The sequence below is a fragment of the Sciurus carolinensis genome, chromosome 1, assembly GCF_902686445.1.
Source record: "Sciurus carolinensis chromosome 1, mSciCar1.2, whole genome shotgun sequence".
NCBI classification, from domain to species: domain Eukaryota; kingdom Metazoa; phylum Chordata; class Mammalia; order Rodentia; family Sciuridae; genus Sciurus; species Sciurus carolinensis.
The window spans coordinates 64,945,889-64,968,802 of NC_062213.1; the positions used below are offsets into that span (position 1 = coordinate 64,945,889).

The 22,914-nt window shown below is 39.5% G+C and overlaps 2 protein-coding genes across 6 annotated transcripts in view; both read left to right on the forward strand.

Moving 5' to 3' along the window:
• Nucleotides 1-4,185, forward strand: part of Ncoa2 (nuclear receptor coactivator 2) — a 261,914-nt gene extending 257,729 nt beyond the window's left edge. For all 5 annotated transcript variants that reach the window (XM_047548762.1, XM_047548788.1, XM_047548796.1 and 2 more), the window contains one exon: nucleotides 359-4,185. In XM_047548762.1, the coding sequence (XP_047404718.1) occupies nucleotides 359-370 (12 nt within the window). In that variant the 3' untranslated portion in view covers nucleotides 371-4,185. The remainder of the gene's footprint in view (nucleotides 1-358) is intronic.
• A 15,337-nt stretch (nucleotides 4,186-19,522) lies between these two features.
• LOC124960670 (UDP-glucose 6-dehydrogenase-like) lies at nucleotides 19,523-21,037 on the forward strand. Its single transcript, XM_047519565.1, is given in 1 exon segment — nucleotides 19,523-21,037. A coding segment is annotated over 1 exon segment (1,503 nt). The 5' UTR covers nucleotides 19,523-19,533; the 3' UTR covers nucleotide 21,037.
• Nucleotides 21,038-22,914: the final 1,877 nt, after the last annotated feature.

Genomic DNA, 22,914 nt, shown 5'->3' on the forward strand with positions numbered 1-22,914 from the left:
ATTCAGTGCAGGGCACAGGCCAATAATCCCAGCAACTCAAGAAACTGAGGCAGGAGAATCTCAAGTTGAAAGTCAGCCATAGCAATGTAGTAAGGCTCTAAGCAACTCAGTGAGACCCTGTCTCAAAATTAAAAAGGGCTAGGGATTTGGCTCACTGGTTGAACTCCCCTGCGTTCAATCCCTGTTCCCCCACCCCAAAAAAGGGTCATGTTCAGCACCACCCACTTATCAGTATCTGAAACCCTGTAGTTCCCCAGATGTGGCCTTGTGATTTGCATCATTTAAAACAGTCAAGTATTTTGATGTTTTTGTAGTGTTTCATCAAAAACTCATGTTTCATGATTTTGTTTTCCTGCAGAAATACTGCTGACCCTGAAGGTAGCTGGTTGCTTCTTTCTTCAGCTGACCGGGCTCACTTGCTCAAAACACTTATCAGTCTGGAGAGCTTCGTCTCTTTGTTTTGACCCAACTGACCTGCCCGCCAGTTCTCCCAGAGCACGATGAGCAGACAGGCCTGGGCCCCTGGCTCCCAGCGAGGAATTGTGGAGTGCGCTCGGCTGCTGCAGGAGGAGCTGCCTCCTCTCGTCTCAGTCCGAAGCTCACATCCAGACAGTCGCTCAGTCTGTTCACTGCATTCACCTTAGTGCAACTTAGATCTCTCCTGCAAAGTAAATGTTGACAGGCAAATTTCATACCATGTCAGATGAATGTATTTAAATGTATGTATTTAAGGAGAACCATGCTCTTGTTCTGTTCCTGTTCAGTTCCAGACACTGGTTTCTTGCTTGTTTTCCTTGGCTAATCAGTCTAGTGCAAAAAAAATAAGATTTCATCTGGGGGAAAGAAAAGAATTTTAAAAACAAATCAAACTTTTTTTAAATTAAAGCCTGCATTTGGGATGGAAGCAGACACTGTGGACAGTGCTATATGTACAGACATACCCAATAAGTGAAGACCTATAAAGTCATAGCTGTTATGTCTTTGCAGAAAGCTCTAAAGACCATATTGGAAAGGGATTCCCATTAGTGAACAGATGAAAAGAAGCCTGTGAGAGGGCTGTTAATATTTTAACAATTATCTGTTCCATTTTTTTCTCTCGAGAAGAAATTTTTTCATTTCTAAATTAAGTTCCCTTTAGATTAATCATCTTGAATTAGTATCTCCCCTTCCCCTTCTGGTTTTGACTCTTGCCTCCCCCGGTTCCCCCTACTTTTATTAATTTTTAAAAAAGATAACAAACTACAGAAACCAGGTAAGCCCTTTATTTCCTAAAATTTTTGCCAGCCACTTAGCAATTACTAACTATTGAATTTCAGAAAGATGCATTTACTGGCAAGGAGAGGAGCAAAGGTAAGACTCGATACCAGTCAAGCTAAGGACACCTGCTTTGGAAGCATGTGTATTCTGTTCCCCAGCAACTCTGGCCTCCAGAACAGGAGAAGACACTATAACTAGTGTATTGAAATTGACAGCAGATATCACGACAGATTTAACCTCTGCCATGTGTTTTTTATTTTGTTTTTTAGCAGTGCTGACTAAGCCGAAGTTTTGTAAGGTACATAAAATCCAGTTTATATGTAAACAAGCAATAATTTAAGTTGAAAACTTAAGTGTTTTAATTGTATAATTTTTGTGAGGTATACATATTGTGGAATTGACTCAAAAAATGAGGTACTTCAGTATTAAATTAGATATCTTCATAGCAATGTCTCCTAAAGGTGTTTTGTAAAGGATATCAATGCCTTGATTAGACCTAATTTGTAGACTTCAGACTTTTTATTTTCTAAACCTTGTGATTCTGCTCATAAATCATTTATCTAATCTATATGATATGCAGCCGCTGTAGGAACCAATTCTTGATTTTTATATGTTTATATTCTTTCTTAATGAACCTTAGAAAGACTACATGTTACTAAGCAGGCCACTTTTATGGTTGTTTTTCTGCCCACTCTGGTAGGGGAATATTTTATTAATTGGTGTCAGTTTCAGACAACTGCAATACCAAGAAACTGATGACCTTTTTTGAGCTATTTCTCCCCGACCCCTAATACACATACTTTCTTACCTAAATTTCAGAATGATATCTTTTTGATGTCTAAAAAGCAAAGCATTTTATAATATCTCATTAGCCAGGCTTTTTAGGAACAGAGAAGTTTTTCCTTGAAATTTGATTGATTGTTTATTTGTGGCAGGGTGAAAAATGTACAAACTACCCCTATTTATATTTATATCTCTCCCTATATGCATGGATTACGGAAATATAGGAAGAGATATAACCCAAAGATAAATGGTAAGTAGACAGTCTAAAAGTGTTGCTCCATACTAAAGAAACTTCTGGAAATTTGCATTTCGATATCTTTTTCCTTTTTGAGAGGGATCTGAATACAGGGAGGTGGCCAAGGAACAGCACTTCTCGGCGGCCACCAGTTCACATGTCCCCTCAAAAGGCTCTACTTTTCTCCACCAAACCATTGGGTTGCCCAGCTATGATGGTAAATCAAGCAGACGTGGGCCCAGAACTCCAGGACCTCATCCACACGATGAGGTTCACGTGGCGCACAGTTTCGTGTGACCAGTTTTGAGTTAATTTTTGGAACTATGTGAGTTAGAATGACTTTAACTTCACACAGCACAAAAGAGAAAATGGAGTTTAAACCGGATTTATTTTAAGTCCCTTTTCACTACACCATCCAAAAATAACTACGTATCTTTCATTTTTTATCCATCTGCCCACTGTGTTTTAACATCAATCCGAGTTGGACAAATCTGCAGATCTGTGATACTGGCAGTTCAGAATAACTCGTGATCATTACTGTCTTGAAGGAAAAGAGATAATAAATGCTCTTAGGGTTCAGATCAGGTAATGGATTTTGTTTTACATCTAATTAGGAGAAGAAAATAAGTAAAGGAATTCTCTGATCATATTGATCACTATAGAAGCAAAAGCCAAATCAATTCCCTTCATTATCAGTATTTCTCATGCTGTACACAATAAATTTGTTAGACTGAGTACTTGGTTTTTGTTTAAGAGAACAAATAATCAGTGTTTTACTTATATTACTAAATGTGAAAAACATAATGTGAAAAGTATACATACCTTAACTTGGTTATAAAACCCATTTAAGTGTTCATGTAATGTGGTAAGTTTAAAAAGTGAAGTGAGTTGTTTTACTACAATGAATTCATTTGACTCAAAGATTAAAATGCCCCTCTCCCCACGTGTATCTCTTATGGCCTGTAATAATTGAAAGCAATGTTTTTGCAGTTTATATAATGCAATTTTTAATCTGTGTTTAAAAATGGAGTTCATATGGGCTTAACACATGAATTGGGTGGCACAGATCCACTTGCAGAACCCAAAGATACACAATCAATTTTGAAATGCAACTTAAGCCATTAATTGTTGGTGTGAATTTAAAATTTTCTAGTGTTTGTATGGTAGTATGCTGCCTAAGAGCAAAGCATTCTCTGCACAAAAGAAAATTACTGTAGTGGCTTCGATTTTAATTAGAATTTTCTCCCTGGTGTTTCTTTATAGACTAAAACAAAATCTTTTAAGTTTCTTACTACAGGTAAAAGCTATGTGCAAGAACCTCAAAATGCTAAAATCTAGCATAATGCCTTAGATCTGTTTTTAAGTCTTGTATATTCCTACATAGCTGTCCAATGTATTATATTTGTATAGTGAATTGTGTACAATTTTTGAATAAGTGCATCATCACTTAATCTTTATGTTATTGAATAGTGATGATGATACATTTCTTCAAACATTTAACTGTCATTTTTTTTCCTTTGTCATTTGTGGGTTTTATTTGTACAGTTCCTCATAAAGTTGCATCTGAGATGTGTGTATATGAAAAGATTATACAAGGGTAAAATTAAGCAATATATTAACTATGGTTCTTCAGGAGAAAGCTTACAGTGTTTCAGGTTGTGATTTATTTTCAGAACGGAGTTGACTCTGAACATCACTTTGTTCACCTGCATTGATGTTTGTATTTCTAGTGTGAGCAGTTTATGCAAAGGTAGATATATTCAGAGAAATTTTAAATACATTTATGCAAGTTAATATTGCTTTGCTGATGCTATTTGCTTATTTGATGTTAAATAATGCTATTGTAAATAAAGAATTCTGTTGTTATTGCATCATTTAATAAATTTTAATGCCTTCGGGTTTTACATGGCTTTAGAGATTTTAATGTGTTTGTATTGTATCTTCTTTCATAACTGCATTTAAATTAAAAATACATTAACTGTCAGTTATTTCTCATATTGATACATGGCAGTTGACACCTTCACATCAAAATAACATTTCATTCTGCAACTAGCCCTTTTCTTTCTTTCTTTTCTTTCCTTTTTTTTTTTTTTTAAAGTGATGCTGGAAATTAAACCCAGGGTTTTACACATGCTGGGCAAACACTCTACCACTGAGCTATTCCCAGCTCCCCAATAACCCATTCTTTTTTTTTTTTAGTACTGGAGATTGAACCCAGGGGCACTAATCACTTAGCCACATCCCCAGCCCTTTTTATTTTTTATTTTGAGATATGGTCTCACTGAGTTGCTTAGAACCTCACTATATTGTTGAGATTGACTGAGTCTCTGGGATTATCAGCATGCATCACCATGTCTGGCTAGATTTTCAGACTGAAGATAAGGATTGTGTCCTGTTTAAGATTAGGTAGGGCTGGGGGTATAGCTCAGTTGGTAGAGTGCTTGCCTCGTAAGCACAAGGCCCTAGGTTCAATCCCCAGCACCTCAAAAAAAAAAAAAAAAAAAAAAAAAAAAAAGATTAGTTTACATAGGACAAATCTATTCCACTGAGTCCTAGATGATGTTACTGCTCCTTCCTTTCACCATGCTGTTCCACCTCCCATTCCCAGATTTCCAAAAAGGTTCATGAGAATGCTGTGGACTTTGGACTAGCTTATTAAGATTATAGATCACATGTGAGAATATTCATAATGGTTTAGTGGGTTGGTTTGGTCATAATTGGGAACAATGCAAATAGAATATTTAAAACTTAAGTCAAACTATCTGAAATATTAGTAAATACATCTGTTCTCTCCCTCTCCCCCTCTCCCCCTCTCCCCTCTCTCCCCTCCCTCTTCTCTCCTTTCTCCCTCTCTCTGAAATACAGCTTTGTTGAGCCCATTACAGGTGCTAGCTTGAAAAGGACAAGGTCCTGGGAAAAATTCCACAACTACAAGGAGCAAAGCTAGATTGCAGTTGGGAGTATCCTAGAGCTTTTTGTTTTAATTTTGTGGTGCTGGGGATCAAACCAAGGGCCTTGCACATATTAAGCAAGTACTCTTATCAGTGAACTACACCCCCAGGCCCTTATCTTGTACCAAAAAAAAAAAAAAAAAAAAGATTAAAGATGAGAAAACTATGCTATTAGCAGCCTTAGCCTATTAAAAGAAGAAAAAACTCACATAACTAACTTAATAGATGCAGTTTGATAAAACTTCATAGGAAGATTTCTAGAAAATATAAAACCTCTAGGAAGATGAATATCCTAATCCTACTTAAGGTTATTTATCATCTGATGCAATCCAAATCATTAAAAGTAGTAAAGGCCCACAGCCAATGCTAAAAAATGAAGTATTAGAGCTAGGAATTGAAGAGAGAAAACACTAACCCAATTTGACCAACTATAGGGAAAACTTAAATGAATCAATTGACTAGCTCTTGGAATAAATAGGAAAGCTCTGTAAGATGGCTATGATATACAAAATCAATACTGTATCCACACTAACAACCAGTTTTTTAAACTCATTTTTTAACCAGTACATAAAAACATTAAACATTTATGGGATGCTGTGTGATGCTTTGATAATACATGTACATGTATAATGTTTGATCAGGGTAGACGTATCTATCTGCTCATTTAACATTTCTTCACGGTGAAAACATTCAAAATATTTCTTCCAGCCTTCTGAAATACACAGTCCATTACTGCTAATTGTGTTGTGCAACAGCACACCAGGACTTCCTCCTGTCACAGTACCCATTGATCAACCTCTTCCCAATCCTCCACCCATAACCAGTCCGTAAATGTCTCTTTAGGTAGCTCCATTCACAATAACAAAAATACATGCTTATCAAGTAGAATTACATCCAACATGTGTGAAAGACCTTTATATAGACAACTGAAATTTTGCTTAAAGACCTGAAAAAATACATGCCAGGAACCCAGAAAGACTCAGTATTATAAAACTCCTTCAGATTCATTCCAATTTCAACCAATAGCCAAAAAATAAAATGCACTTGGAAAATAAATGTGCAATAGATGAGAAAGTTTAAAGAAGAAAAAATGTGAAACTTCTAACAAAACATTTTTTGTAGTGTAATCTACTTACACAGAAATAAATGTACATATGAGAACAGAATAGAGCCCAGAGATGGATTGCTACGTAAACGTGAACTTAATGTATAACAGAGTCCATTTCTAATCCATAGGAATCGCTGTTCTTAAAAAATGTTAACTTCTATCATGTATAACTAAAAAGAACCGAAAAAAAAAAAAAAAAAAAGATTTAAGACAGTTGCTCACATTTGGAGGGAAAATACCAATTTATCTCCCTACAGTTTTAACAAATATGAATGAATCAGAGAGCTAAAGATATTGCAATGTAAAATTATTAGAATATATTTACTTTGTTGATAAAAAGTATTCTTTGAGAAAAAATTAAGAATAAAATAAATACAAATTTAATAATTCTATTTTTTAAAAAAATGAAAGCTGGAAAAGTTGGCACACATCTGTAATCCCAACAACTCAGGAGGCTGAGGCAGAAAGATCACAAGTTCAAAGCCAGCCTCAGCAACTTGACAGGCCCTAAGCAATTTATTGAGACCCTGTCTCAAAAAAAAAAGGGGGGGGGGGCTGGGGGTGTGGCTCAGTGGCTCACAATCCTCAGTCAATCCCCAGTACCGAAAAAATGAAGACTGCATAATGTGTTAACAAAATAAGAACATAAAAAGTTTATGAGCAAAATAAATATGGATGGATAAATTGAAAATGGCTAACGAGCATCAAAAGATGTTTGGCATCATCTTCATCAAGAGGCAAACAAAAACAAGGCTATGCCATTTTTCATTCATGTATTTGGCAAAATGTAGAGTTGAGTAGGCATGAACACCTCCATGGTCAGATGAGAATACAAATTCTTTGGCATCCAGGGCAAATGTGTAAATTGAAAAGATTCATGTTACTTTTTTGAACTTTGGGCAGAACTCATCATGAGGCCAAATGTATCAAGTTATTTGGCTTGTAATTTAATTGTTTCAGATATCTTCTCTTTTCAAATCTGCCCTGTGAACTACCCCACATCCTGCATCTTGGAACCTTCTTTCCACCCCACTTTCTGAGCTTGTACTTACTCCGGGCATAGTCTGGTAGACTTGTGGGAGGAGGGGGGTTTGTTCTTTCTAACATCTTGAAAATGTATAAATATTTCATCAATTTTTAACCTTCATTCTTTTTAACGCATGGATTTCAAGGCAATAAATTTTCCTGTTTACCACTTTTAGGAGCATCTGCTTATCCTATGAATTTAAATCTCCAGTTATTTAAGGGCTGCTGATGTAGTTCAGTGGTACAGCGCTTGCCTAGCATGTACAGGGCCCTGGGTTTGATGCTCAAAACTGTCCAGATAATTTTTTTTAAATCCCCAATTGTAGTTCACGGTTTTTCCTTGTCAGTTTTGCTTCTTGTATCCATCAGAAGCTGTGTTATCAAGAATTTTTCCTGTATTATTTCAAACTCTATATTGTTTGCTGATGTTTAAGAACATAACATTAATTTGTCCTAACAAGCATTTCTAAACTGCATGCTTATCTAAAGGGTTAGAAACCAAGAGAAATCGAAATCAGTCTTTGTTGATGGCTTTTGGTATACTTTTCCCATTTAGATATTTTAAAAATAACTGAGTAAAAGTTTGTTTTGTAGCACAGAGATAAGACTTGGGACTTTCAAAGGAAAATTTAAATACTTTTTTTGTGCTCTGCATCTTATATTGGTGAGTCATAATCTTGAGACATTAGTAATATTGTGCTTTATTTTATAAAAATACTTATACATTAATTGCAATTCTTTGCTAGCTTTGAAATTAGGATTATCAGTGCATTATTTTTAATATTAAAATGTTAAATGTTAAGTTTTATGTTACTGAGATGGAAATCACAAATCTTATTAATAAACACATTTTAAGGATTAAAAAGAAAGAAACTGTTATGAGAAACATACGCATCTCTCAAGTTGAACTGACCTTTTTATTAACATGCCCACTTTGCCCTCTGGTAATCCTCTTGTAAATTACATTGTTTTCTTTGACCTACACATGGGCTCATTGAGGCTGGATTAGTTTTGCATACTATATCTTCATTTATTGCGTACTAATTTTTATCTGGTTTTCTATCCATTGCTGAGAGATATTAAGGCCTCTTTCTCCTTTTAATTATATTATCTTTGCTTTTGTGTTTTAAAACACTGTTATCAGGCACTGGACATATGTGACTATTATGTCTTCTCATAAAATAACCCTTTAATCATTTGGTGAGGGATCAGGAACAGGGGAAGAAATGTTCCAGGTGGAATAAAGAGAAATGCAGAGTGTGAGGCAGCAACCAGCTGCCGCGTCTGGAGCTCAGTGTGGCCAGTGTGTACTAGAGAAGATGCCTGAGGAAGCAGCAGCAGGAAGCGAGGACCCAGCAGGAGCCAGGGACAGATCACATCAGGTCTTCAAGACAAGGCAAGGAGCAGGTGCTATGGTGCATTCCTTTAACTCCAGTGACTTGGGAGTCTCAGGTAGGAGGATCACAAGTTAGAGACCAAGGAACTTGGCCAAACCCACAGAAACTTAATGAGAACTCTGTCTCAAAATAAAAAGTGAAAAGGACTTGGTCTGTATTTCAGTAGTAGAGCACCCCTGGGTTCAATCCCTAGTCCCAAATAAATAAATATAACCTAGCTTTAATTTTTAAAAAAGATAAGAAAAAGCACTACATCTGAATCTCCTACTACAAACAAGAAAGCAGACAGCACCTGGTAAGGCTGCATAAGTTTTGGAAGCAACACTCTCCACTCAGAGGTCTAAGGAGAACTATTTGAGCCCCTCTGCCAGGTGACACAGAAGACATCCAGCTCCGTGGGGAGCTTGGAGCAGGAAAGTTTTCTGCAACAGGTCCAGGTCACAGGGCAAACAGCCCTGCTGCTAGGATCATTGGATTTTCAGACCCTACGGTGCTGAAAGGGCTGGCGATTAGGAAAGATGCATCATGGAGTGAGTTCTGCTGGGATTCTGGAACGAAACTAGGACATCCACAGTGGAGAAGTATACGTGCCTCAGTATCTGTGGGGGGCTGGTTCCAGCATGCCCTGTGCTTACCAAAATATATGCATGCTCAAGTCTCTTATATAAAATGGCATAGTATTTGCATGTAATCTATGCACATATTCCCAACTTAGTTTTACTAGGAATTGAGCCCACTTGCAGCTTTACCTCTGAGCTACATCCCCAGTTCTTTATTATTTATTTTGAGACAGGATCTTGCTAATTGCCTAGGCTGGCCTCAAACTTGAAATCCTCCTGCCTCAGCCTGAGTCATTGGGATTAAAGGCATGTGCCACCAAACCTGACTCCATATGCTGTAAATCATCTCTACATTACTTAAAAAATCAAATATGATATAAATACTATATAAACAGTTCTTATACTGTATTGCATAGGGAATAATAAGGAAAATTCTACACACGTTCAGTACTAGCGACTCTTTCTAAATGTTTTCAATCCATGATTGATTGAATCTGTGAATACAGACTGTATATTATGCTCTTTGAGAAACAAGTCCTAGCAAGTGACTGGGCCCTGGTAGAGATAGCACTGTTGACCAGTAAACACCAGTTTACCATGTGTCCATAACTGACTGCTTATAAACTGGGTTCTTTTGGACCCAACAGGTCATAGAGTCACACATGCCCAGTAGCAATTGTAAATGGTACATCAGGATTGAGTTCTCGTAGGGCTGAAGGAGCAGGTAGCCAGGTGACCCTGTCACCTGCCACAGATGCATCCATGCTCCTCCCCTGGTTACATGTGTGGCCTTAAAGAAGGGGTCCCGTATGACTGGCTAAAAGAAGAAAAAGCTCAAGCCTGGCTGGCAGAAGGATCTGCTCAGTCAATGGCCAACAGTCTGACCATCTGGTCAGAGACTTGGAGGAGATTGGAAGATTGAGAAAGACACATGGATGTGCATATGGAGAACAAGTACATGATTTGAGAACTTTGGAATAAAGTGTTAGTTCCTGCCAGCAAACATCCAACATGGGAAAGGCACCCACAACCAAGTAGACAAAATGACTCAGTCAGTTGACAGGAACCAGGCTTCAGCAGCAGACTCTCCAGAACTGGCTTGGGGTCACGAATGGAATGGCAGAGAGAGAGGCCGTGCCTGGGCCCAAGAGCCTGAGGGTTCACTTATCAAGGCAGATCTAGCTGCTGCTTGCTGCTCTGCATGTTCCACTTCCTAGGCTTTGTGACTATGCTCCAATGAAGGTAAACCTTGAGCAGACAGCAGAATGCTTTCCCCGCTGGGGGGCCCCAGACACTAAGCTAACTGAGCGAGTCTGCCAGAAGAGGGAGACAGGACAGCGATATCTGCCTCTGCCCAAGAGCACGCAGGGAGGCCTCATGGAGAAAGTTCACTTTTCAATATCTGATCTCTTACTTTTGTTCCAAAAGCTGGTTATCTTTTCCTTCCTGTTCTGAACCACCTTTTTCAAAGAGACACCCTGCACCCTCAGGTTAACACCCTCTTCCCCGTGGCCCACCCCCCCACACCTCCTCAGGTGGTTTTGTAGCAGCGTGGCTCCAGGGAGCCATCGCCCCGAGATCAGCCTTCCCTAGTATTCTAGAGTGCAGACTTCCAGCAAGCACCACGCCATGTGTTTGGTACTCAGTCGCCACAGCTGAGCCTTCTCCAGCAAGGCCTGGCTCTCAGCCCGTGGGGTGTGGAGTGGCTCACAGAAGCAGTATTCTATGACATATATCAGCAATTATATATTATATCTACTACTCCCAAGTCCTTTAGAGTTCTCTTTACTCCTTAGGACTTCATCCCTGGTCACCAATGCCCTTGAACAGATAATTTTTGTGTGTCTGTGTGTGTGATACTGGAATTGAATCCAGGGGTGCTCCACCACTGAGCTACATTCCCAGCCTTTTTTTTTTTTTTTTTTTTTTTTGAGACAGAGTCTCACTCACTTGACAAAACTGGCCTCAAACCTGAAATCTCTGACTTCAGCCTCCCAAGTAGCTGGCATCACAAGTGTGAACCACTGCACCCAGCAATACTGATTCTTTGTGTTATGTTTTCCCTGTTCAAACAACTGGACCATTTCTCGTCTGACTAGTAACAGACCAATATGGACTTTTAAACAAAGCCGACTCTTGTAGCTGTACAGGATGGCAGGGACAGGTCTCTTTGAAGATAAAACTATGACACATAGGAATAATTTATTGTATTTGTTACAAATTATTGAAATTCTATTCCGTGTGTGTGTGTGTGTGTGTGTGTGTGTGTTCTGGGGATTGAACCCAGGGGCACTTTACCATTGAACTACATTTCCAGTCCTTTTCAAAAATTTTGAGACAGGGCCTCACTAAGTTGTTGAGGCTGACCTTGTTGAATTTGCAATCCTCCTGCCTCAACCACCCCAGTCACTGGGATTACAGGCATGTGCCACCTTCTCGAGTTTAGACATCTAGTTCTTAAACATATTCTTGTTATAATCCAAATGCTTATGCATACTTTACAAAATAACACTTTATCGTATGAAGTGACCACTTTGAGAAATTTTCAATGTGACCAAAATTATCCATGTGAGAGCAGTTAAAAACAAAAGAGCATAAAAGGGGGGAACAGTAAGATTTTAATATTCAAAGGTCAACATTTTAAAAATGTTACAAGGAACCTTAGATTCTGTGGGTAAAGCACTTGCCTAACATGTGAGGCCTTGGTTTCAATCCCCAGCACCAAATAAATAAATAAAAATAAAGAACAAACTTTAAATTTAAGGATAGAGTAGAGGCCCCAGCCTCCCTGATCTTCATCAACTAGTACATAGGTTACTAGGCCTCTCAGTAGCTAACCCTACTTGAAAGAGCACACTGGAAGGAACTGGAAAGGAATCTATATTCCAGAAGTCCATCAAACAGAACTTTAAAAAGCAAAAAACCTGAGCCTAGTGGTATAGCTTAGTGACCAAAGCCCAGTGTTTAATCCCCAGCACAGGAAGCAAATCTAAAAACATAACATGTGGTATAATTCTGCTAAAAACTTTCTCTGTCTCTCACACATATTCACTACAGATTTTAGAAATCATGGAGGCTGAGGCAGAAGGATCACAAATTCTAATCTAGCCAGGGCAATTTAAAGAGGCCCTGTCTCAAAGTAAAGAGGGGTAGGGATGTAGCTCAGTGGTAGAGTACTTGCCTATCACACAGGAGATGCTAGGTTCAATTCCCAACACTACAAAAAATAAAAATAAAAAAGATTTTAGAAATCACCTGTAGATAATCATCTGGGATAGATCAGTAGGCAGATACTTTTTCCACCTTATCTTCATTTTTTATAAAAACCTTAAGAAATCAGGAATGTGGTACTTCAAGTCTAGAATAGGAAACAGTTCTGCTAACAAAGCTATAGCATTTGTCCAGAATTTCTGTGAAAGTCTTAGAACAAAAACAGAATAAGAGCCAGGTGTGGTAGTGCACACCTATAATCCCAGGGTCTTGGGAGGCTAAGGCAGCAGTAAGTTTGAGTCCAGCCTCAGTAATTTAGCAAGAGCATCTCAAAAAATAAACTTGGAGTGGTAGCGCACACCTGTAATCCCAGAGACTCAGAAAGTTGAGATAGGAAGATAGCAAGTTCAAGGCCAGCCTCAACAATTTAGCAAGGCCCTCAGCTACTTGGTGAGAGCCCGGTCTCAAAATAAAAATAACAAAGGGCTGGGGATGTAGCTCTGTGGTAGAGCAAGGAGGATTAAATTTCCAGTACAAAAACTAAATAAATAAATATAAAAAACACTGGGGATGTGACTCAGTGGTAAAGCACCCCTGGCTCAATCCTTAGTACCAAAACCTAAACAAAACAAAACCAGAGCAACACCCTAAACAAGCTAATGCTGTAACAAATGGATACCCTGACCTCCCAAAAAAATGCCCATTGATTAGGACTCTTGTCGCTACTATTGACAAAAAGGACAGTGTAAAACCAGTAGTCTTGTGTTGGCAAAACCAGACCTGATTTTTAAAAAATGAAATTATAAGAACGTTATGATGAGAAGCCTTTGCCTGGGGAAAGCTGACGCTAACCCCCCTCCCCTTCTATCAGCCTTTCTTCAGGAAGTCTAAAAACCAGGGGTCCCTACCTTTCAGATTGTAAATGACTGTCCTAGGAGTCTGACTGCTCCCTCCCAAAATGTGCACGCTCCCGTGCCAGGCTGTTGCTAGAGATGGAACACATGCCCGTGAAAAGAGCCATTTCTTCTTATCTGTTTCTGTAAGCGTGCTTTATGTTAGAGGCTCCACACAAGGCCTTCGGTCACGTAGATTTTTTAAAGAGAATAAAATCCCCCAAGATAGGATGGGTCCGATTTTTTTTTTTTTTTTTTTTTTTTTTTTGGTGCTGGGGATTGAACCCAGGGCCTTGTGCATGCTAGGCAAGCACTTTACCAACTGAACTATATCCCCAGCCCTAGGATGGACCTGAGATGACACCCAATAACCTATAAAAGTTGTGAGAAACGGTGGATCAGGGCTCAGAATTTGGAGTTTGCTCTCTGGGTGCGCTGGTGTAAAGTTTGGAGTTCTCCTCTCCGAGTGCTGCTTGCTCCTTCTCCACCCGTCTGTTTCCTGCAATATTTTGGTTCTGATTGGGAAACGACTACCATGCTAGCCCTTTGAGCCACCAGTGTGGCGGGCCACTTGCCTGGGAGTGCATGGTGCCCCTCAAATCAAATGAAACGATGCCACCTGAGTTTCAGGATCTCCTTTGCCTGGGGGACCTGCGCTTCCACAGCAGTGACGCCCTGGAGAGTTGGACCAACACTTGCACAATCATCAGGATACATGTAAACTCCCAGGACCCAAGGCCTCAGTCAGGCTTGTCTGTAGGACAGAGCGGAGCTTGATCACCTCCCATAGCCACCTACAAGGGTCCATCAATAACAGGTACTTCCACAAAGGGTTCATCAGTGTGGGGGACTGAAGGCTGGGAGACAATGATTTTAGTTCTTGAGAGCATGTGTTAGTGACTGTGAGACTACCTGTGGCTCCACAGCTTTGTGCCATGGGGTCCAAGTGAGTCCTAAACTGCGGTTCCGTGGTGACTTCGTACAGCACAATGGCGATTCACGTCCTGTAATAGGACCTCTGACCAGGCCCAGAGTTTATATGTGTACACCTTCAACCAAGAAGCACCAAGCTCCCTTTGGGGATGTGGCCAGAGGGCACCTTGGGTGACACCCCTCTTCTGTCTTGTGACACTGGCATTGGGTGGAACGTGGTGGGGGGAAATGTGTCACTTTTAAATCTAAGCTGCTATGGACATAAATGGTTATTTTATCTGTTCTTGGGCTCTGGGATACTGCCAAGTTCCTCCCTAATGCTAGAAAGCAGGAGGAACGAAAGGAGGTGATCTACAAGACCAACTAGACCAGGTCCTAGACCTTTCGAGGATGCTTGGAGGTCTGCATTCTGCCTCGGGGTAATATAGGCATTGCTCCAAATAGCAGGGCTTAACTCCCTAATCTTCTGCAAATGCCCGATTAGAAAGCCTGACAGACCCAGGCTATCAGGGGACACCCTACTTTCTGCAGTTTTTCCTCTTTGCTCCAGTTGGGAATAGGGGGGGGAATTAAGCCTTTACTCAGAAACACCAGCCCACACTCAGGAGAGCAGGATGGGGAAGAAAACAAGAAACCACCTGTTGGGGTTGAGCCTCTAAATTAAAAAAAGAACCTCAAGAGATGATAAAATGCGATTGTTTTATTTGGACTCAGGACACTTTCAGTTTTCTGACTCAAACTTTAGGCCTCCTAAAGGCCCACACGACCTGACTTCTGCCTCCAGGAATAATGCCCACAATGCGGGGAGGGATCTGAGCCAGCTGGAGTGGCTCCCACGGCTCCCTGCTTCCCACCTGCCCTGTAGCCTTCACTGCCCAAGCTAAGGAAGAAATCCACATGTGCAAGTTTGTCTGTTTTAAAGGTTTCTGTCTGGGGCTGGGGAAATAGCTCAGTTGGTAGAGTGCTTGCCTTGTAAGCACAAGGCCCTGGGTTTGATCCCCAGCACCCCCCCCCAAAAAAAAGAGAAAAAAAAGGTTTCCATCTGTCGGCCCTATCTTGTCCATTTGGTTTTGTGTGTGTGTGTCTGTCACTGGCCCTTTGAGCCGTCTCTTGGAAAGAAAGATCTTAGCTGCATGGGCTACCTATAGGTATAAGCCTGTCTAAGAGAAAGATGTTTTACTCTAACACAATCTGGCCTTCGAATGGTTTTCTGGATGATTATTATACAATCTTGCAGTTGGAGTTGGTCCGTCAGGGGTAAAGTATACAGAAGATTCTGTAAGTACAGGCATTTATGCAGTGGCATGATCAGGAGTCTGGACAGTCAGAAGGGGCCCAAAGGCACTGCCTGTGGTGTGCAAGGATAGCCCGGCACCAGAAGGAAGGGTTCTAGAGCTAAAGCCTTTCCGCCCAGTGCTGGCAGTCCCACTGCTCTTTCTCAGGCTGGGCCCAGGGCATCTCGCTGGGCCTCCTCCACTGAGTATCAATGTGCTTAGATAAGAAAAGTGACCCAAAGGAGCATCTGGGTACAGTGGGCAGGGTGGAACTCACTTAAAACTGACGACATTATGATAATAATAAGGGAGACAAGTCAGGCTCAAAAATATCATGTGCTCCAAAACCTTAAGGGCAATGTGGGAGGGAAAAAAAAAAAGTTTTTATATATGCTACATTGTCTGATCTCTCTCCTGGGATGAGATTTATTATATAAGTTAAATGCATAGATAATATTCATAAGGATTGTATCAGAATATAAATTTAAGAAAGGGTCCAAAACTAGAAAAGATAACGGAAAGTTATAGGTATGGAAATATATTTTTGGTATGAAAAAATTAGAAAGTAAATGAAATGTTTCTTGAAAAGAGGGTGCTTTATCTGGTAAAGTAATATTCTTGTGCTAACGTCCAAGATGAAAGAGAGGAGAAAACTAAGAATGTAAAGAAGTTGTAGAACATCTAAGTAAGTTACACAAGGTTTGTGGAGGGTAAATCTCAAAAAGTTTGTGTGTGATTAAGTTGGTTATCATCAGCACAATCAGTTGAAGGTCAAATATTAATGTATTGCTATAAACCAGAATTTAATTCTCTATGTGTTGAAGTAACAAGGGTTTCTTAAAACATTGGGTCTGCTCATAACTATCAAGATAAGTTCTTGTATCTGTTGAGTTGTTGAGTTTTATTATTTGGGGGAACTAATCTTTTTTTTTTTTTTTTTTTTTTGTGGTGCTGGGGATCAAACCCAGGGCCTTGTGCTTGCAAGGCAAGCACTCTACCAACCGAGCTATATCCCCAGCCCCCTAGGGGAACTAATCTTAAAGGGATTAACATTTGTACAACTTTGGTTAAACAAACAACTGTCATTTTAGATTATTACACTACACTACAGATTCTAAATTTTTCTTAAAAGTTAAACTTGGATAACATAAGGACATCAGTGTAATCATGATGCTGTTACTGACTTTTTAAGACTTTTCTTTGTTCTTTTTAGTAATACAAGACAGTAGAGTGCATTTTTGACATATTATACATATATGGAGTATAACTTTTTCTAATTGGGATCCCATTCTTGTGGTTGTACATGATGTGAAGTTTCATTGGTTGTGTATGCATATATGAACATAGCAAAGTTATGTCCAATTCATTCCACTATCTTTCTTATTCCCATCACCCCTCCATTCCCTGACTTCTTTGTATATTAAATGTTTATGTCCTCCATGAATACAAGTCTTTAAAACAAGGTTTAGAAGAGCACTGTATCAAGCTAGTGTTCTCCAAACTAAAGTTTTCTGTTACAGTAATTTCTTGCTGACTTATATAACAATAGTAAATTTAGTTGGAACTTTATTTATCCTATTTAACATTTCATAATTAGACTAAAATAACCTGTCATAAGTTACAAAATTTTGTGTTACTCTTTACACTGGGTTGGGAACTTGAATGCATTTTGAAAGGTAATAAGGAGAGCCTAGTCTATTTAAATGTTGACAATATGGGATATGAAGACATTTTTCTACTTTCCCTCAAAAAGAATTAAAAGCTTCTCTTAGCTTGTTTGATCCATGTTTCAGATGTAATGTTGAATTATGTTAACTGATATTCATGCAGACTCAGGAAACTACATATAAAAACTTAATTTTATTATTAAAAATGTATTATTTGGGCTGGGGATATAGCTCAGTTGGTAGAGTGCTTGCCTCGTAAGCACAAGGCCCTGGATTCAATCCCTGGTACCACAAAAAAAAAAAAAAAAAAAAAAAAGTATATATTTTTTTTTTATAAAAATATGTGAGAAAGAGACAGAGATCAGTTTCAAAAACAAAACACCTTACCTAAGATTTGTCAAGAGGCCACCTCACCTGAGTTAAGATGCTGCCTCTCACTGTATTCCATGTTAGGATAACCACTCAAGTTCATTTGAAGATAAGTTCAAAAGATAGATTTTCTAGTAATTAGAGAAATACAAACCAAAAATATCCTAAGATTCCATCTCTCCCCAATTAGAATGGCGATTATCAAGAATACAGGCAATAATAGGTGTTGGTGAGGATGTGGGGAAAAAGGTACACTCATACATTGCTGGTGGGGCTGCAAATTAGTGCATCCACTCTGGAAAGCAGTGTCGAATGGAACCACCATTTGACCCAGCTATCCCACTCCTTGGCCTATACCCAAAGGACTTAAAATCAGCATACTACAGTGATGCAACCACATCAATGTTTGTAGCTGCTCAATTCACAATAGCCAGATTGTGGTGGAACCAACCTAGATGCCCTTCAATAGATGAATAGATAAAGAAACTGTGGTATATATACACAATGGAATATTACTCAACCATACAGAATAAAATTATGGCGATTGCAGGCAAACTGATGAATTTGGAGAATATCATGCTAAGTGAGATAAACCAGTCCCAAAAAACCAAAGGATGAATGATCTCTCTGATAAGTGGATGATGTTACATAATGGGGGGGGGCAAGAATGGAGGAAGGATGGGTTGAATAGAGGAAAAAGAGAGATGGGAGGGATGGGGGGAAGGAAAAATAACAGAATGAGACAAACATCATTACCCTATGTACATGTTGATTACACAAATGTATACTCTACTTCATGTGCAACCAGAGAAACAAGTTGTACCCCATTTGTTTACAATGAATCAAAATAAATTATTAAAAAAAGAAGAGGGACTGGAGAGATAGCTCAGTCGGTAGAGTGCTTGCCTTATAAGCACAAGACCCTGGGTTCCATCCCCAGCACCCCCACCCCCCAAAAAAAGAAGAAATATGTCAGGGGCGGGCTCTGAGGGCCCCAGAGCCACCGTGGCCTGATCTCTAAGATGGCACCTGGCAGCTTGCCAGACTTAGCTGCACTCATAAACAAGTTTTAGGAAGTAACTCTGGTTGGCTGTTGTACATGAGGCGATCCTGGTATCTGCCTGGAGACTGTTCCTTGATAGGCTGACTTTCCTGATAGTCTACTCTCTGATAGGCTGATGTTCTCAATATAAGTCTGAGACTTGCACAATACACTCTTTTTGGTTCCTCTGATCAAGAAGAGCTTATGCGTTGTGATTGTCCCCGAGGGCGGTGGGCGATCATAGAAATACAAATAGTCAATACAAAAAAGATAGATTTTTTTGTTTTAAGGATTACTGTGATCTTAAAATAAAAAGGAAATATAATATATAGCTAAGTAAAGGTTTGAGATTATAAAAGCTTTCTTGTTACATAGCTACTATACAAACTATGTTTTTACTCTTGTTAATATCATCTTGTATTTTCCTTATAAACTTTATAACTGTTGTCTGTCAGTGCTTTACAGAAGTACAACTTTTAATACAATAACCTGTGTTAATTTGAGATAATGAGCCATTACCTATAGGCTACACAAAATATAAGGCTGGGCGACAGGAGGTGGAGCAGGCGAGCGGCTGAGGGTAGAGTCCAGGAGGGCCTGGCTCCGGGGAATGAAGCCTCCGCCTTCTCTGGCAGAAGACTTTAAATGCGGGCCCTGGCCCGGGACTTGGGGTGCAGCGGCTGGCAGCCTGAGGGAGGGGCGTGCGGTGGAGGGAGATCAGGCGGAGTAGGGCAGGGGTGCAGAAGCTGCTGCAGCTGGGTCGGGAGGAAGGTGCTGTCCGAGCGTTCAGAATACAAGCGGCTGCGGGGGCCTTGGAAGCGTACAGTCATGTTTGACATTAAGAAAATCTGCTGCATCGGTGCTGGCTATGTTGGAGGACCCCCATGTAGTGTCATTGCTCACATGTGCCCCGAAATCAGGGTAACAGTTGTTGATGTCAATGAATCAAGAATCAACGCATGGAATTCTCCTACTCTTCCTATTTATGAGCCAGGACTAAAAGAAGTGGTAGAATCCTGTCGAGGAAAAAATCTGTTTTTTTCCACAAACATCGATGATGCCATCAAGGAAGCTGATCTGGTATTCATATCTGTGAACACTCCAACAAAAACCTATGGAATGGGGAAAGGCCGGGCAGCAGATCTGAAGTATATTGAAGCTTGTGCTAGACGCATTGTGCAAAACTCAAATGGGTACAAAATTGTGACTGAGAAAAGTACAGTCCCAGTGCGAGCAGGAGAAAGTATTCGTCGCATCTTTGATGCGAACACAAAACCCAACCTGCATTTACAGGTACTGTCCAACCCTGAGTTCTTGGCAGAAGGAACCGCAATCAACGACCTAAAGAACCCAGATAGAGTACTGATCGGAGGGGATGAGACCACAGAGGGCCAGAGAGCTGTGCAGGTGCTGTGTGCTGTGTATGAGCACTGGGTTCCCAGAGAAAAGATTCTCACCACCAATACTTGGTCTTCAGAGCTTTCTAAGCTGGCCGCAAATGCTTTTCTTGCTCAGAGAATCAGCAGCATTAACTCCATAAGTGCTCTGTGTGAAGCAACAGGAGCTGATGTGGAAGAGGTAGCAACAGTCATTGGAATGGACCAGCGAATTGGAAATAAGTTTCTAAAAGCCAGCTTTGGTTTTGGTGGGAGCTGCTTCCAAAAGGATGTTCTAAATTTGGTTTATCTCTGTGAGGCTCTGAATTTGCCAGAAGTAGCTCGTTATTGGCAGCATGTCATAGACATGAATGACTACCAGAGGAGGTTTGCTTCTCGAATCATAGATAATCTGTTTAATACAGTGACTGATAAGAAGATAGCAATTTTTGGGTTTGCATTCAAAAAGGACACTGGTGATACAAGGGAATCCTCCAGTATATATATTAGTAAATATCTGATGGATGAAGGTGCACACCTCCATATATAGGATCCAAAAGTACCCAGGGAACAAATAGTTGTGGATCTTTCTCATCCAGGTGTTTCAGAGGATGACCAAGTGTCCTGACTTGTGACCATTTCCAAGGATCCATATGAAGCGTGTGATGGTGCCCATGCTGTTGTTATTTGCACTGAGTGGAAAATGTTTAAGGAATTGGATTATGAACACATTCATAAAAAAATGCTGAAGCCTGCCTTTATCTTTGATGGACAACATGTCCTGGATGGGCTGCACAATGAACTACAAACCATTGGCTTCCAGATCGAAACAATTGGCAAGAAGGTATCTTCAAAGAGAATTCCATATGCTCCTTCTGGTGAAATTCCAAAGTTTAGTCTTCAGGATCCACCTAACAAGAAACCTAAAGTAGAGACATTGCCATTTTTATTGTGATTATTTTGGTACTTCAGGATAGCAAATATCTGATATTAAATGGTAAATGAATCAAGTGTTTTTAAGGAAACAAACTTATCGTTTTAATCATCAAATTTATACTAGCAATGAGTATTAGCATATCTGGTAATTATGAATCTATAATATTTTTTACATATTTTTATATTGTCAGCTCAGTTATTGGATGGAGAATAATCATGTTGGTTTTAACGGTGTCAATTTTTATAAAATAAAAATTAAACTTCAAACACCTTTTATTTTACAGATTGTCCACAGGCAGCACTTTAATATCACATTGTAAAGGGAAAGTCACCCTAGTTTTCCTGGGCATTGGTTTATATGCTTATCATTGTGTATTTTGAAGCCATGAAATTACTGTGCTAAGCAGCCTTGATAATTATGGTCTGTTTTAAAGTTCTTTGTTCCTTTTGTTTTAATGAGATATGTCATTTTTTTTTCACCCAATGGTATTCATTTCCATACACTCTTTAACTTGAGGAGTTCTTCTCTCTCGTTTAAATTTAACATGATGAGAAAATCAGTAGTATGGTCTATTCCTATTTGTCAGATTGCCTCATTGATATTACTTTGGTAGTCTAAAAGTCAAAAATGTTTGTTACCTTTATTTTGCATTTTTCTATTCTTAATTCTAATTTCCCTTTTTTCTTTTAAGAAAACCAGTATAATCTCTTATATAAATGAAAAGATTTTACAAATTACAAATAGTATCATTCAAAAACAAGAATTTTTGTATGAAAAAAAAATACATAAGGCTGACTTCCAGTATAATATTGACCCCAAATAAATGAAAGGGGTAAATAAATGTAAAATTATAGACACTAAAGTTAAAATCCTCTAAGACTCCTATTTTAAAACCCAAACTTAGAGACTAATGATAAAAAGCGCCATGGAAAATAGCCAATATTTGGCTCTTGTCCTCGGAAGTCAACTCAAACCCAGGGAATAACAGAGTTTCACAACTCTCGGCACATGACCTCCCAACGAGGGGGATCAATGAGACCCTAGAGAATAGGAAGCCAAACAGTGCACATTCCTCAAAAAGAAGGGTTATTGGAAAGGGAAATGTCCCAATGTTTCCAAGGGAAGCCTAACGTGGTCAGCAAGACCTTGACTTATCCTAGGAGATGGCACTAGAGAAGCTAGGAGGCTTCTCACAAATTCCCAAGAATGACTCTCTGAGGAATCTCAACTGATTCTTAATGGTAGATAAAGACAAGGTCAGTTTTGACCAAGGTGGTCTTAAACACCTGGCAAGGGCTGGGGATATAGCTCAGCTGGTAGAGTGCTTGCCTTGCAAGCACAAGGCCCTGAGTTCGATCCCCAGTACCGCAAAAAAAAAAAAAAAAAAAAACAAACATCTGGCAAGAGAGTTAGAAACAAAGCACAGCCATGGGCTGGCATTCATGGCTAAGGTGGCACAATTGGTGGCAAAGGGGTGAAAGATCACCTGGAAGTTACAACTAAACAAACCGTATCAGGAAACCCACCTACACTGGATCAAATGTTGACAACTGCTTTGTCAATAATTAGGTCTAACCCTATTAGATGGATTCTTCTCTTATAAGGGTCTCTATAGGAACCCTCTCCTCGTTATAAAAGGTATATGAAAAGATCTAAAAAAAAAAAAAAAAAATGAACAGAATTATGCCCATCCCTTTAAACCAGGAGATGCTATTTGATTAAAAACCAAAACAAAGTGGAATGTCCAATCCCAGAGCTTCTTGGAAGGGTCTGTTCACTGTCATTCTATTCACCCCTACTGCAGTAAAGATGCCCAAGGTGGTCTCTTGGATTCATCACAGCAGGGTAAAACCATCCTATTGTGGTTGGGAATACATTCCTGATCCAACTGCACCA